The sequence below is a fragment of the Rhinolophus sinicus genome, chromosome 9 (assembly GCF_057876585.1).
Source record: "Rhinolophus sinicus isolate RSI-liver-muscle chromosome 9, RSI-T2T, whole genome shotgun sequence".
Lineage (NCBI taxonomy): Eukaryota > Metazoa > Chordata > Mammalia > Chiroptera > Rhinolophidae > Rhinolophus > Rhinolophus sinicus.
Genome location: NC_142509.1, coordinates 33,853,930 through 33,866,951, shown reverse-complemented (window position 1 = coordinate 33,866,951; position 13,022 = coordinate 33,853,930). Strand labels below are relative to the sequence as shown.

The 13,022-nt window shown below is 42.3% G+C and overlaps 3 protein-coding genes across 14 annotated transcripts in view; 2 read left to right on the top strand and 1 right to left on the bottom strand.

Moving 5' to 3' along the window:
* The window catches only part of TMEM116 (transmembrane protein 116), a 114,390-nt gene that overhangs the window by 24,577 nt on the left and 76,791 nt on the right, over window positions 1-13,022 (bottom strand). The gene's annotated exons all lie outside the window — the stretch shown is intronic.
* MAPKAPK5 (MAPK activated protein kinase 5) overlaps window positions 1-13,022 on the top strand; it is a 104,199-nt gene that overhangs the window by 24,982 nt on the left and 66,195 nt on the right. For 3 of the 11 annotated variants that reach the window (XM_074321058.2, XM_019733884.3, XM_019733883.3), the window contains 2 exons: window positions 132-236; window positions 2,099-2,285. In XM_074321058.2, the coding sequence (XP_074177159.1) occupies window positions 132-236; window positions 2,099-2,193 (200 nt within the window). In that variant the 3' untranslated portion in view covers window positions 2,194-2,285. The other 8 variants (XM_088801016.1, XM_088801015.1, XM_074321056.2 and 5 more) reach the window with 6 other exon arrangements.
* On the top strand, window positions 5,720-9,885 carry LOC141569138 (disintegrin and metalloproteinase domain-containing protein 1a-like). Its single transcript, XM_074321051.2, has one exon. The coding sequence runs from the start codon at window positions 6,612-6,614 to the stop codon at window positions 9,387-9,389; it is 2,778 nt and encodes a 925-aa protein (XP_074177152.2). The 5' UTR covers window positions 5,720-6,611; the 3' UTR covers window positions 9,390-9,885.

The window sequence follows — 13,022 nt, the reverse complement described above, 5'->3', positions numbered from 1 at the left end:
TGCAGGGTGACAACAGTATCTGGTAAAGTTAGCAATTCTCAACAAGGTGAACATCATGTCCTTCCATCTGTGACACTAAAGTCCCAGGAGCCTGCAGAGAAGTGCAACTTATTCTTTGTCTTTATCAATAGGAGAGAATGAAGATGAGAAACTGAATGAAGTAATGCAAGAGGCTTGGAAGTATAACCGGGAATGCAAACTCCTAAGAGATACTCTGCAAAGCTTCAGCTGGAATGGTAGGAGCCTCGTCACTCCTTTCCCCGGGAATTCAGGGAAGGGATTATGTTCAGAACATGTAGAATCTCTGGGGGCTGAACTGGGGCTATTTTCAGGCGACATGAGGCTGAAAAGTGAGCAGAGTGTTGTGGGGCAAGGGTTAGCCCTATATTAACTGTCCAGGCTCTCTGGACATCTGGCCCTTTCACTTATTTTCCACAGTTCAAATAAATTATGTGTTGCAGATTCAACAGTAGAGCCCCTGTCACACACAGCTTGGGCAAAATCCCCTCAGATCTCAGAACTCTGTCAGATACCTGAGCTGTTCCCCAGATCACTCAGGAGCAGTACACTCCGAAGGGGAGAAAGGGCAAAATACCCAGAAGTCCGCCTTGCTGATCTGCTAAGCTTAGAGAAGAGTTGTTTCACTAAAGAGGAGAGAGTTTTCCAAGTCTGCTGCTTGTTGAAATTTTTTCCCCAGGCAAACAAGGTAGAGTTATATTTCTTGAACTGCTTTTTTGTCCTGTCTTTCTAGTTTAGTGACCTAACTAGACTTAAGCTACAGGATGCTTGGGGAAGTGAGGAAACTCTTCGACTTCATTGCCTGGCTGGCTCTCGGCCATGAGAAATCCAAAGTGCTGGCCTGGTCATTCCCATACTTGGAAAAGATTAGCTTCCCTAGGGTTTTGGTTTTTTCTTCTTTAAGATTTTGAAATACCAGTACAGAAAAGAAAATGAAGTCTGCGCTTTTAATGAATTTTCACAAAGTGAACACTCCCCTGTAACAGCACCCAGAACGTGCAGTGGAACATGGGCCCTTTTCTAATCACTACCTCCTTCCCCGAGGGGTAATTATGATCCTGATTGCTAGCATTATAATTTTGCCTGGTTTCATATTTTATGTAAATGGAATCAGACAAGTCTGTGTTCTTTTGTGTCTGGCTTACTTTAGTTAACTTTATATTTGTGAGAGTTAGCCATATAGCTGTGTGTAGCAGCAAATCATTTTCATTGTCCATATATTCTCAATATATATTTCTCTCATATATATATACACCATACATATGTATCTACATATATATAAACACATATACACATATACATGTACATATACATATACGTATGTATATTCTGTTGAATAGACATTTGGGTTGTCAAGTTTTGGTAATGAAGAAAAGAGCAGCTATGAATGCTCGTGTGTATATCTTTTGATAAATATTTTGATAACCTTATTTCTCACATACCTAGGATTGGAATTGCTGGTTCATGGGGGTTTTCATCTGTTTAGCTTTAGTAGGTACTGCCACTAGTTTTCAAAGTGGTTGTGCTGGTTGATGCTTCTACTAGCAGTATTTGAGGGTTCTATTTATTCTGCCTCCATACCAACACTTGCTATTGTCTTTTTTATTTTAGTCATTCTGGTTAGTATGTACTAACATTGCAGTGTCATTTCACTTTGCCTTTCCCTGATGACTGATGAGCTTGAGCACTTTAAAAATGTTTATTGGCCATTTAGATTTCCTCGTTTGTGAAGTGCCTTTTCTATTGAGTTATATCCTTCTTAGAGATGTGTCGGAGTTCTTCATATATTCTGGATATGAGTCCTTTGTCAGCATACCTATAACAAAGATCCTTCTCTTCATGATTGCCTTCTTTGCTGTTGTAGTGAACATTGGATTTTTACTGCCAGGTTAATGGAACTGCTCGACTGCTTCCTGCAAAATAGGGGATCTGAACTGCTTTTGATCAGTGTTAGGGATGGTTAGTTCATTGGTGAGGGTGAATTTGACACTGGTAACGTGTATCTTATTGGGTCCCTATCACGAATCTGTGACCTCCCAAATGGTTTGGAGATTGACCTTTTTCTTTTTTTGGGTTTCAGGTCGTGGATTCACAGATAAGGTAGATCGATTAAAACTGGCAGAAATTGTGAAGCAGGTGATAGAAGAGCAAACCACGTCCCATGAATCCCAATGACAGCTTCAGACTTTGTTTTTTTACAATTTGAAAAATTCTTTAATGTATAAAGTAATTTTTATGTAAATTAATAAATCATAATTTCATTTTCACATTGCTTAAAGATGCTGTATAGATTTAGATACAGTATTTACTAATAGTACAATTCATTTGTTTGTTTATAAGAAAAGCTCAGTTCCTAGAGACATGCTGTTACTTTAGGACTGTTTAGTCATATGTTTGTAAGATGACAGATGATATTGTCAAGCAAGATTGTTTTATTTGTAATAAAGTATACAAAAACCATTTGCCAGCGGTAGACAAAGGACCAACTATACTGATCTTTCTGCTTAGTAAACAGTTGAATCAAATACTGTGGAATTTGGTTTCAGTTGCCCTGTGTATTTACTTTCTGCACTACTGGTAGATTAGCTCTGGTGCCAAGAAATTTTTGTGGATCCATGTTGCAGACTACCTGCTGAAATTCACAGGATGCCATCTACCATGACGGAAGAGGCAGGGAGTTGAGTCTTCATTTCTCTGGTCCCTAATTCCCAAGAGAAAAGTGGTAACATTTCTTTTTTGCCGTATTTGTTAAAAAGGTATTGGTATGTTTCTTAAGTCTGATGGATTCTCTTTTGAGTTTATTCTTTTCATGTTTAATCAAAGCTTCGGTTTCCTTCTCCCTGAGAGCCTACTTTGTCCTCCCTCCTTCTCTGCAGCCTTCCCCAGCTGCATTGCTTCTTATTTCCTATTCCTGTTCTTCTGGCCCCGTTATGGGATGATTTTTTTGAGAAAGTTACACATCATGAAAACTAGACTATTGGATTAGCATCTAAAATGGTCCAGTTTCTTTCTCTTAAAGATGCCCTTTTCTTGGTAATGTTGCTACCTGGGTATCATGTTGGCATCCCCTGGCTGTATTTATTTTGTCTGTAACCTTCATTTTCAGGAAGCATAGTTCTGGTCCAGAGTTCAGGTGTTTGAATGGAAAACAAGGCTGGGTGCTTTTCTGTTTTTTTTTGTTGTGGAAATGGGCTTCCATAACAAACCATGTTTATTTAATTATCTTTTTAGCCTTTTTGGTGGGTACCTGTGTTGGTAAATAGAAGAGCCAATAAGCAGACTCCAATTGGCAGAACAGGAAGATGAGTAGGCTCAGTTATTCAGCTTTACCCCATCACATTCTCTTCAATCAAAATCTATTCCACAGAGCTAACTTGTTTTCTTCTTTAAAAATTTATTTATTTATTTGGGAATATTGGGGAACAGTGTGTTTCTCCAGGGCCCATGAGCTCCAAGTAGTTGTCCTTCAATCTGGTTGTGGAGGGCGCAGCTCAGCTCCAGGTCCAGTTGCCATTTTCAATCTTTAGTTGCAGGGGGCACAGCCCACCATCCCATGTGGGAATTGAACCGGCAACCTTGTTGCTGAGAGCTCGCGTTCTAACCAGCTGAGCCATCCGGCCGCCCAGAGCTAACTTATTTTCTGACTCTTCCGTTTTGCTGAGTATGTCTTCAAGGTTACAGCTGGTTAGTATGCCTCATGTATGTGTGTGCCTGACTATGGAAATATATGATAATAATACAAAGTATCTTTTAAGAATTATCTATTACATTGGTTCCCTTTATGTTGGAGAATTTGTAATTCAAGGTAGTTTTTGAGGTAAGGCTCACTAATCTTAGGTGACTGATAACTGTTATAAATGGATATCCCATCAGGAGAATTTAATACTTTTAAATGTGGCAAAATTTAAGAATTAGGCAGCAGAGGAAAACAAAATGTTTTCTTATTTACCAACCAGAAAACTCAGCTGAGAGTTGAATTATTCTATTTTTCAGTGAAATGCCCTACATATCACTTCTTGCAATCAGGAAAAACTACTTGTTTCTAGAACAACTGAACACCTGTTGTTTTTCTTATCTTAGAGTAAAGGTTCAGCATTCACTGTGGAGAGGTAGGCAGTAATTAATTTTGTTATCCTTTTTATTTTCCAGAGTAAACCTCTAGCATGCCCAGACTACCATCAACTTCTCCAGTTTATTTGCGTTTCTTCTAAAGGCTCAGGATGATTTTTTTCCTTCAGTGTGTAGTGAATTTTAGGCATGATCTGAAAGGGTGTTCAAAATGATGTTTCCTTTTACTCTGAACAGCAGTTACCCATGTTTCAGTTGTTTCAGGTTGAATGAATCTGGCCCCCAAATGTGTGTTGTGTCCAGACATGTCCAGATGAGCACCAAGCTGGAAGTTTGAATTCTCTGGACAATGCTCCAGCTGTTGTAACTCAAAAGTGGGTCCTACCCAACCCTGGACAGAGCTCCTTGACAAAACAATAGCTCCCAAAGGACTCAGCACTGTTTGGTCTTCAAAGTGGAGTTTTCTTTGTGGAATTTGTTTGTATGTTAGTACCAAATACTGCCCTGCCTTAACATGCCAGTAATGTTTACTGATGAAGCAAAATTCACATGTAAAGTAGGAGACAAAAATCGTTCTCTCTTCTGGCTTGTCTCTCTAATGCCTATACCTGTGAGAAGTTCACATTATAGAATCATTTCTCAGGCAGGAGGTTAGAGTCTCCAGTTTTGCCACTTGATTTGCTAACCCTCTGCTTACTAAAACCACAGTTACACATCTGCTTGATGTAGAACAACTTGTATATCTTTCTGGCTAACATATAAGCATAGGAGAATATCTGGAGAAATTTATTGCCTGAAACATAAAAAAGAGTTTTGTTCTTGTATTCGTTTGAGAAAGAACAAGTTGAAGGAATTATTGGTTAAAGAAGTCAAATGATTTAAATCAGCTCTTGTGTATGAATGCCTGTGTGCGCGTGTTATTTATTGAAGAAAATGTGTTTCAATTTGAGAATTGGAAAATTGGGTATTTAATTTTAATTATATTTTTATTTATTTAAAAAATAGAGGTGTTCTTTTATTATTGATTTGCTTTTTTTTCATCCCACAAAATGACTTAACCTAATCTGCCCTCCCTGTTTTGGCTAAGACACAGTGAAACACCTTAAATCTGTGATAATTTCTAAATCACATAATTTTAAGAGACTTTCCTCATATAAAATACAAGAAAAGAAATCCAGCTAGAAATCATTTCACCTGTTTTTCTGTAAATTTTTTAATGGGGTTGTCATATGACAGTATACATTTTCTTGTTAGATGCTAATGATAAATTTTATCATCTACGAATATATTAGGAATTAAATATTAATGTGGGGTAATGAGTTGACATGCTGTCATGCTTATATCTGAGATCCTGTGGTAGCATACCATTCCTTTTTGAATTAGATAGGGCATTTCCCCATTTCTGAGTGTCAAACTTGTACTCATAATCTTTATTTTAAAGGTTTTATATTGTAAATATTTGACTTAATATAAATTATTTTTATGGAAGATAAGAGATGTAGAGTCTTATTTTACTTCTTATTAGAATGCACAGCAGAATGACTGGGCAAGGAATGTGGATAGGGCATTCCCTTTAAATTTGTACTGCTAAATATACCAGGAAATTGACATCAAAACCAAATCCCAGGACTTCCACAGACATTACAGTTCAATTTGAGTTACAAAAGTGAAGAAATCTTTTTAAAAGGTCTTATAGAGTCCACTTTTATTTTCTTGATGAAATAGTAACTAGATACCCAGAGCTAATCAGACTTTACTTTGGGACAATTGGGAGGAATTGAACTTTGATTCTAGTCACTTCTATACCTCTAAGTGAAACAGCTCATTTCATTTAACAGTTACTGTATCTGTGTAAACTTCTTAGTAGAGAAAAATTATGTTTCTATGCAGATATAAAATGCCTAAATTCATCTGTTATGAACAAAGGCTAATGAGGGAGAATTTGTGTAGTCACATATGATTTAAAAAAAAAAAAATCAGACACTGACAAAGAAGGGTTGGACTGACAAACAGTACCCCGAATACTACAGAAATGAGGAAAAGTATCAGTGGGCAACGGAGAACTTTGTCCTGCTCAGAGATCCCAAGGAATCCCTGTCCCCTCCCCCAACCTCCTACCAGAATGTTGAGTTTCTGAGAATGAGCAGATTAACGGATATCAGGAGTGGTGTTCCCTGGACCGAGGGTAAGGAGCATTTGCCAGACTTAGAGAACTGGATGAAGCATTACAGGCCTTCTCGGTATGTGTGTCTGTGAGAGTAAAGGGAACATAGCCAAGGAGCCTTAAAGCTGTTGCAGTTGGAAGGAAGTCACATAGTAAGGAAACTACTGAAGGCCAAGAGAGAGAGAAGCAAGAATAGAAACACAGCCCCCAAGTCTGGAAGACTCAGAGCTGGGCAGCAGTCACCCATGAGGGAACCAGCACAGAGCTGGGGATAATACCTGAGTCTCCAAGGATCAGCGTGTCAGGGAGAGCTGCCGCTGATGGACACAGGCCCCGCGTCCTCCACTGGTTCACTGGGGCCATGTCAGTGGCAGCCTCTGTGACAGAGCCTGCCTCTATACTACCTTCTCTATGGAAGAACCAAGTGGCCTTGGAAGAGGGTAAGATAAAGTTTCAGACGTGGGCTCTGCAGATGAAGGGCTTGAGGCTGGGGCCAGAGCCAGGATCCTCACATGTCAGGGTGAGGATCATGCTGTTGTTGGTACTGAGTTTCCTGCCAAGCATGTACTGTGACCTGGCATCAGTGTATTATTCTGCCTATGAAACAGTCATCCCCAGGAGTCTGACAGTTGAGGGAGGGGAAGAGCCAGGGGGAAAGGCAGCCTACGTGATACTGATGCAGGGCCAGAAGCAGCTGATACACCTGAAGGTGAAGAGAGACTATTTTGTGACTAACTTTCCGGTCTTCAGCTACCACAACGGCATCGTGAGGCAGGAAGCGCCTTTCATCTCACACGACTGTCACTATGAAGGCTACATAGAAGGAGTCCCGCGGTCCTTTGTTTCTGTCAACACCTGTTCAGGCCTCAGGGGCATCCTGATTAAGGAGGCAAAATCCTACGGCATCCAGCCCATCAACTCTTCCAAACGGTTTGAACACGTGTTGTACGCCATGGCACATGAAGCTCCAGTGTCCTGCAGTGTCGCCGCCAAAGACCGCCAGGTGGCGTCCAGCAGCCGGCACCACGAGAGCGGGAAGCCTGGCAGTCCACAGGCGCTGTCCTCCTTGTGGTCACACACCAAGTACGTGGAGATGGTCGTCGTGGTCAACAACCAGCGGTTCCAGATGTGGGGCAGTAACGTCAGTGAGACCGTCCAGAGAGTGGTGGACATCATTGCTCTGGCCAACAGCTTCACGAGGGGAATAAACACAGAGGTGGTGCTGGCTGGAATGGAGATTTGGACCGAGGGGGACCTCGTAGAGGTGCCAGGGGACCTGCAAGTTACACTCAGGAATTTCAATAGCTGGAGACAGGAGAAGCTCCTCCGTCGGGTGAAGCATGACGTTGCCCACATGATTGTTGGACAGCATCCTGCAGAGGGCACGGGACAGGCATTTCTCAGTGGTGCCTGTTCGAGGGGCTTTGCAGCGGCCGTTGAATCCTTCCATCATGAAGATGTCCTCCTGTTTGCGGCGCTCATGGTCCACGAGCTTGGGCACAACTTGGGTATTCAGCACGACCACTCGGCCTGCGTTTGTGAAGACAGACCCTTTGGCCTCATGCACGAGACTATCACTAAAGAAAGTGGCTTCAGCAACTGCAGCTCTGACTACTTCTCCCAGTTCCTGCGGGAGCACAAAGGGGCCTGCCTGTTTAACAACCCTCGGCGCAGAGGCCGCTGGCGTCGGGATTCCTACTGTGGAAATGGCGTGGTGGAGGACAGTGAGCAGTGTGACTGTGGTTCTGCCTGCTACAGTGACCCGTGCTGTGACAACATGTGTCAGCTGAAGGGGCAGGCACACTGCAGCGACGGACTCTGCTGTTCTAACTGTCGACTGAGATACAAAGGATTCACGTGCCGTCCTGCTGTGGGAGAGTGTGACCTCCCGGAGTATTGTGATGGTTCCTCTAGCAAATGCCCCACAGACAGCTACAAGCAAGATGGCACATCGTGTGACAGAATTTACTATTGTGCTGCGGGTCGCTGTAAGAACCCTGATAATCAATGCATGGATATATATGGGTCCCCTGCAAGATCTGCCCCGGAAGCCTGTTATATTTTAGTAAATAGCAAAGGGGACCGGTTTGGAAACTGTGGCCGTCCCACCTCAGCAACATCAAGATATCTGAAGTGTTCTGATGATAATGCATTTTGTGGGAAAATTGTATGCACAGACCTTAAACAGCTACCATCAATCAAACCCCATCACACTGTGATCCAGATTCCTTACGAAGATGACTACTGCTGGAGCATGGATGCCTGTAACACTACTGATGTCCTTGACGATGGGAACACGCAATCTGGCACTCTCTGTGCCCCAAAGAAAGTCTGCATGAATAGCTCCTGCACTGATTATACCGAGCTCAACTATGACTGCAAACCAGAGGAAATGTGTAACGGGAAAGGAGTATGCAACAATTTAAAGCACTGCCATTGTGACGATGGCTATGCGCCTCCTGACTGCAGAACTCCAGGTAATGGGGGCAGTGTGGACAGTGGTCCCCCTGGCAAACCAGCTGATGAAAATGAGATTGCAGATGGAAGTGGCCGTCCTGCTAAACGTGACATTGAAGGTCCATATTGGAACATTTTGATTTTTGTATTCCCGTCAATTCTTTTACTGATATTGTTGATAGTAATATTTTTCATTGCCCTCAGTGCTGGAATTGAGTCAGTAGAGCCCCCTGGGGGAGAGGAGAGTTCAGAAGAATCCAGCGCAAAGTCAGAGAGTCTCCTACCAAAGGAATCAGAAATAGAATCAGCAGTCACAGAGAGGGCCCCATCACTGGGGGGATTTTCACTACTGGAGCATGCCCCAGCAGAGGGGTTCCTTTCAACGGTGGGGTCTGTACCACCAGAGAATGCCCCAGCAGAGGGGTTCCTTTCAACGGTGGGGTCTGTACCACCAGAGAATGCCCCAGCAGAGGGGTTCCTTTCAACGGTGGGGTCTGTACCACCAGAGAATGCCCCAGCAGAGGGGTTCCTTTCAACGGTGGGGTCTGTACCACCAGAGAATGCCCCAGCAGAGGGGTTCCTTTCAACGGTGGGGTCTGTACCACCAGAGAATGCCCCAGCAGAGCCTGATACAGAACAGGTAGCAGGTGAAGGACAGGAACAACCAAAGGAAGCAGAGTAATGGAGGAAGAACCCAAATAATACCAAACACCTCAAGCACTGAGTGGCAATGAAAGGCTTAGAGAGGCCAAGGTGAAGTGAGAATTGATGGCTCCAGAGGCTCTGACAGGACTATACATACAGTCTACAGAAGCATTATTTTAGTAATTTGATTATATATTCATATGAAATCGTACATAACATTCTATATTTTTGCTTTTTCTCATTTCATGAAATGATTTATTTAAGCCTTTCTCATGGATCATTGCTATCAATGTCTTGTTTCATGTAGGCCAATTTTTGATGTGAAATTATTTTTTGGGGCATACCATCTTCCATCTACCTTGTTTGATATAATTATCCGTACTTATATTATTATCACTGGATTATTCACCCCAGTGACAACAATGCGTTAATTTAGGACCATCTGTTGAGTAATTTGCCCTAAAAGTTTCTATTCATGACATAGAGGTAATTTAAAATAAATAAATAAAAGGTTATTTTCAGATGAAGCATCACTTCAGACTCCATGCAGCCTAGTATATGGGGTTTCTTTATTTTGGGAGTCTTGGGAAAGGGTTATATGTGATTCACGGCACTGATCACCCTGGGTCTGGGAGCATGAGGCAGGAATACCCAATCCAGGCAAGTACTGAGTTCACGTCAGAGGATTTGTTTCTTTCCCTTGATTTTTTTTCTCTTAAATTCTACATTGAAGTTGATTATTTTGTTTACTGACAATTCATAGGAATATCTCAAATACAGGTAACAATACTTTGATATGGTAGTTATTTGTCAAGAGAGCACAAAGTGCGTGTGATAAAATTACTCATCCGTGCAAGACACTACTAAATAGACACTTTCTATTCGTTATCTGTATTTATCCTCCCATTCATGCTATGTGACATCCATCTTGTACTGAGGAAACAGAGACCAGAGTTTTGCTCTAGAGCTAATAAGAGGTGGAACCTATACCCTGCCCCAGGTATCACTGAATCCATGTTCTCCACTGTCTCCTGAGCCTTTCCTTCAGTAGAAAAGTAAGTGACCGGGAAGAATATCAGTATGTCCTTACTTGCCCAGAACATGGCTTCTTCGTCGGTGACTAATGAAACAAAAGCCTTACAAATGGATGCCGATCTCTGTCGTGACCCACTTCACTGTGGAGTCATCGATGAAAGTGGCGTCTTCCCCATTACATTCTGACATAGAGTGGCAGGTTTGTATCTGAGGGCCCAGCTCACTGAGGAGCTCAGTAAATGTTGCCCAAGGGAAGGATTTAACGAGAGTCACCCTTAAAATAGGAGGGTAACTTCCTTCCATGGATGCCACTTGCAAGGCCCTAGGTGTGACACAACAAAAACCTTGCTCAGGTGCAGTGTTGCTACCGGTTGGCTGTTCTGAATCTCAGGGAAGTTACTGAGCTTCAGTCCCTGGCAGCAAAGGTGCTGAGTCCCTCTGCTAACTATCCACCCTATGTGAGCAGAAAAAGAGCAAATGAAAGAGGAGTAAGACCTGGTTTCTGCTTTCAAGAAGCTCATGTTCATTACTTTTGGTGGGACAAAACTAAACTTCAGAGCAAAATCCAAACTCAAGCCTTCACGCCTTCAGTTATGTTAAGTTTCCAGGTCACGAGACCTGCTGTAACCAAATCTCAGAATGTATGCCAGAAGATCAAGATTCATGATGAAAACACACTATTAGTTGGTCGTCACTTGAGAGCTTTAAATGTTTTTGAAGTAGGGAAAAGTTTTAAACAGATCCAATTCCACTTTTGTTATTTAATAAAATTATGGAAGTCTTGCATGAATCTATGCTGGAATGAAATATATGAGGATAGGAAAATCTTGAATCAATTTGTGTGAAGTGACACAGCCACAGTGACTCTTCTCACAGTTAGTAAATATTTTTTAAATTGTTTAAGAAGAAAACACGAGAGGTGGAATCGTGACTGACCAAGTGTTTGCAGCCTCATGCCTGTTGCAGTGCTATAATCTAACTGGGCTCTGTAATGTCCTTAGTAAGATTCCCCACACACTGATTTTGTCCCCACGGTCTGGAGTTCAGGAACTTCCATCATTCCCCGCCCCCCTCCCTTATCCAAAGTAGAAAATGTAAACTTGCTGTGGTACTCAAAAACTGACAATTGCCTCCTCTTGTCCATTTCCAACCGTTCCCCATGACTTTCGAAAGGAAGCCTTTCCTCATTCGTATCAGGATGTCTAACAGGAAGAACCTCTGTCCTCATGGCCTCTGTCCTCACCACATCTTCTTACCATGCTAGGCTTTTCATCACAGCCTTGTTTCCACTGAACTACCTTACTGTTCGTTCCACAGGCCTATTTAGTGCAACGCGCACAGCTCCAGTGAGGCTCTTCAAAGTGCACCTTTCTCTACTCTTCTGAATGAAACATGGGTTCTCTTTGAGGACACTCATGGAAAGAACCTATAGGAGAGTCAACCTGAAACAGACCATCAAGTGGTGGTTTCCTGTAGAACAGGGAGTACATAAGTATCCTTGCCGTTGAGTGAAATTTCCAATTGGTACTTTGAGAATGAGAAATGTGTTTACTCATGGAACATGTTCTCAAAATCTCAAATTCTGGAGGTACTCATGCATCAGTGGAGTAATGGGAAGAAAACTTTGTAGGAGACAAAGGAATAAACTCTGAAACCACATTTCTCCTAGTAATGCATTTTCAGTCACCTAATAATCATGGGTTGGGTGGTCGTGCAGACAGTTTCCCATGAAAAAGGCAGAGTGTCAGTGCCAGGGCACAGAAGAATAGGCTCTCCCCTTGTCCACCCAAGCCCCAAGGCCATCCTTTACACAGAGCTCCATGGATAAATTAGGTGCTTATAAAAATACAGAAATGCAAATATGCCAAATAAAGCAAGGCTACCAAGTAATTATTTGCTTTTTACAAATGAGAATGGATACAAACACTGAGGTAACTGCCATGTCATGATGTAAGGAAAGCTTACAGACAGGAGTCTTTATAGGAACAATAAAGCAGCTGCAACAGCACAGTATCAACTACTGAGAGTCTACACTGAAGTATTTACATTTTATATAACACAGCACCCAACCTAAGAATCTGTTAGTTTTATTCAAACCTTCTTTCCAGCAATCATCTCTGTTGTCATGTTACATGTTTTTATAACCAATGTAACTATCTAAAACTGTTTGACAAAACAACTCAAGCCTAAGAGAAAACAGAGCACCTGTCCTAAGTATGACAGCTCTTTTGTTCTCCTTGGATGCCAACAGCATGAGATCTGTGTGAGCTTTGAGACTTGTGTTCTTCCAGCCTAACAAATCCAATCCCGAGAGCAGAAAATAGCCCTCTCTAAAAGAAGAAAGTCATCTTTCTTGGGAATGATGGGGCTTTCCCATTGCTGTCCCGAAGTCCCAGGTGTTACCTTTTGGCTGACAGGGCTCAGACAAGGAACTTGGCATCTGTGGGCCTGGGTTTCCTCCTCGGGAAAGGGCTATACAAAGGATGCCTCTCACAGAGTGCTTGAGAAGTTAAATTAGGTACCGTGTGTGCTGGTATCCAGGGCACAGCCTGGCAAACAGCACGGGCTCCAGTGCTGAGAAGATCGAAAATCCAACAGGATGATCGATGTAATTACTAATAATAAGTTGTTGAGC

Coding starts and splice junctions, on each gene's coding strand:
- LOC141569138 (XM_074321051.2), top strand. CDS start 6,612: ATGTCAGTGGCAGCCTCTGTGACAGAGCCTGCCTCTATACTACCTTCT.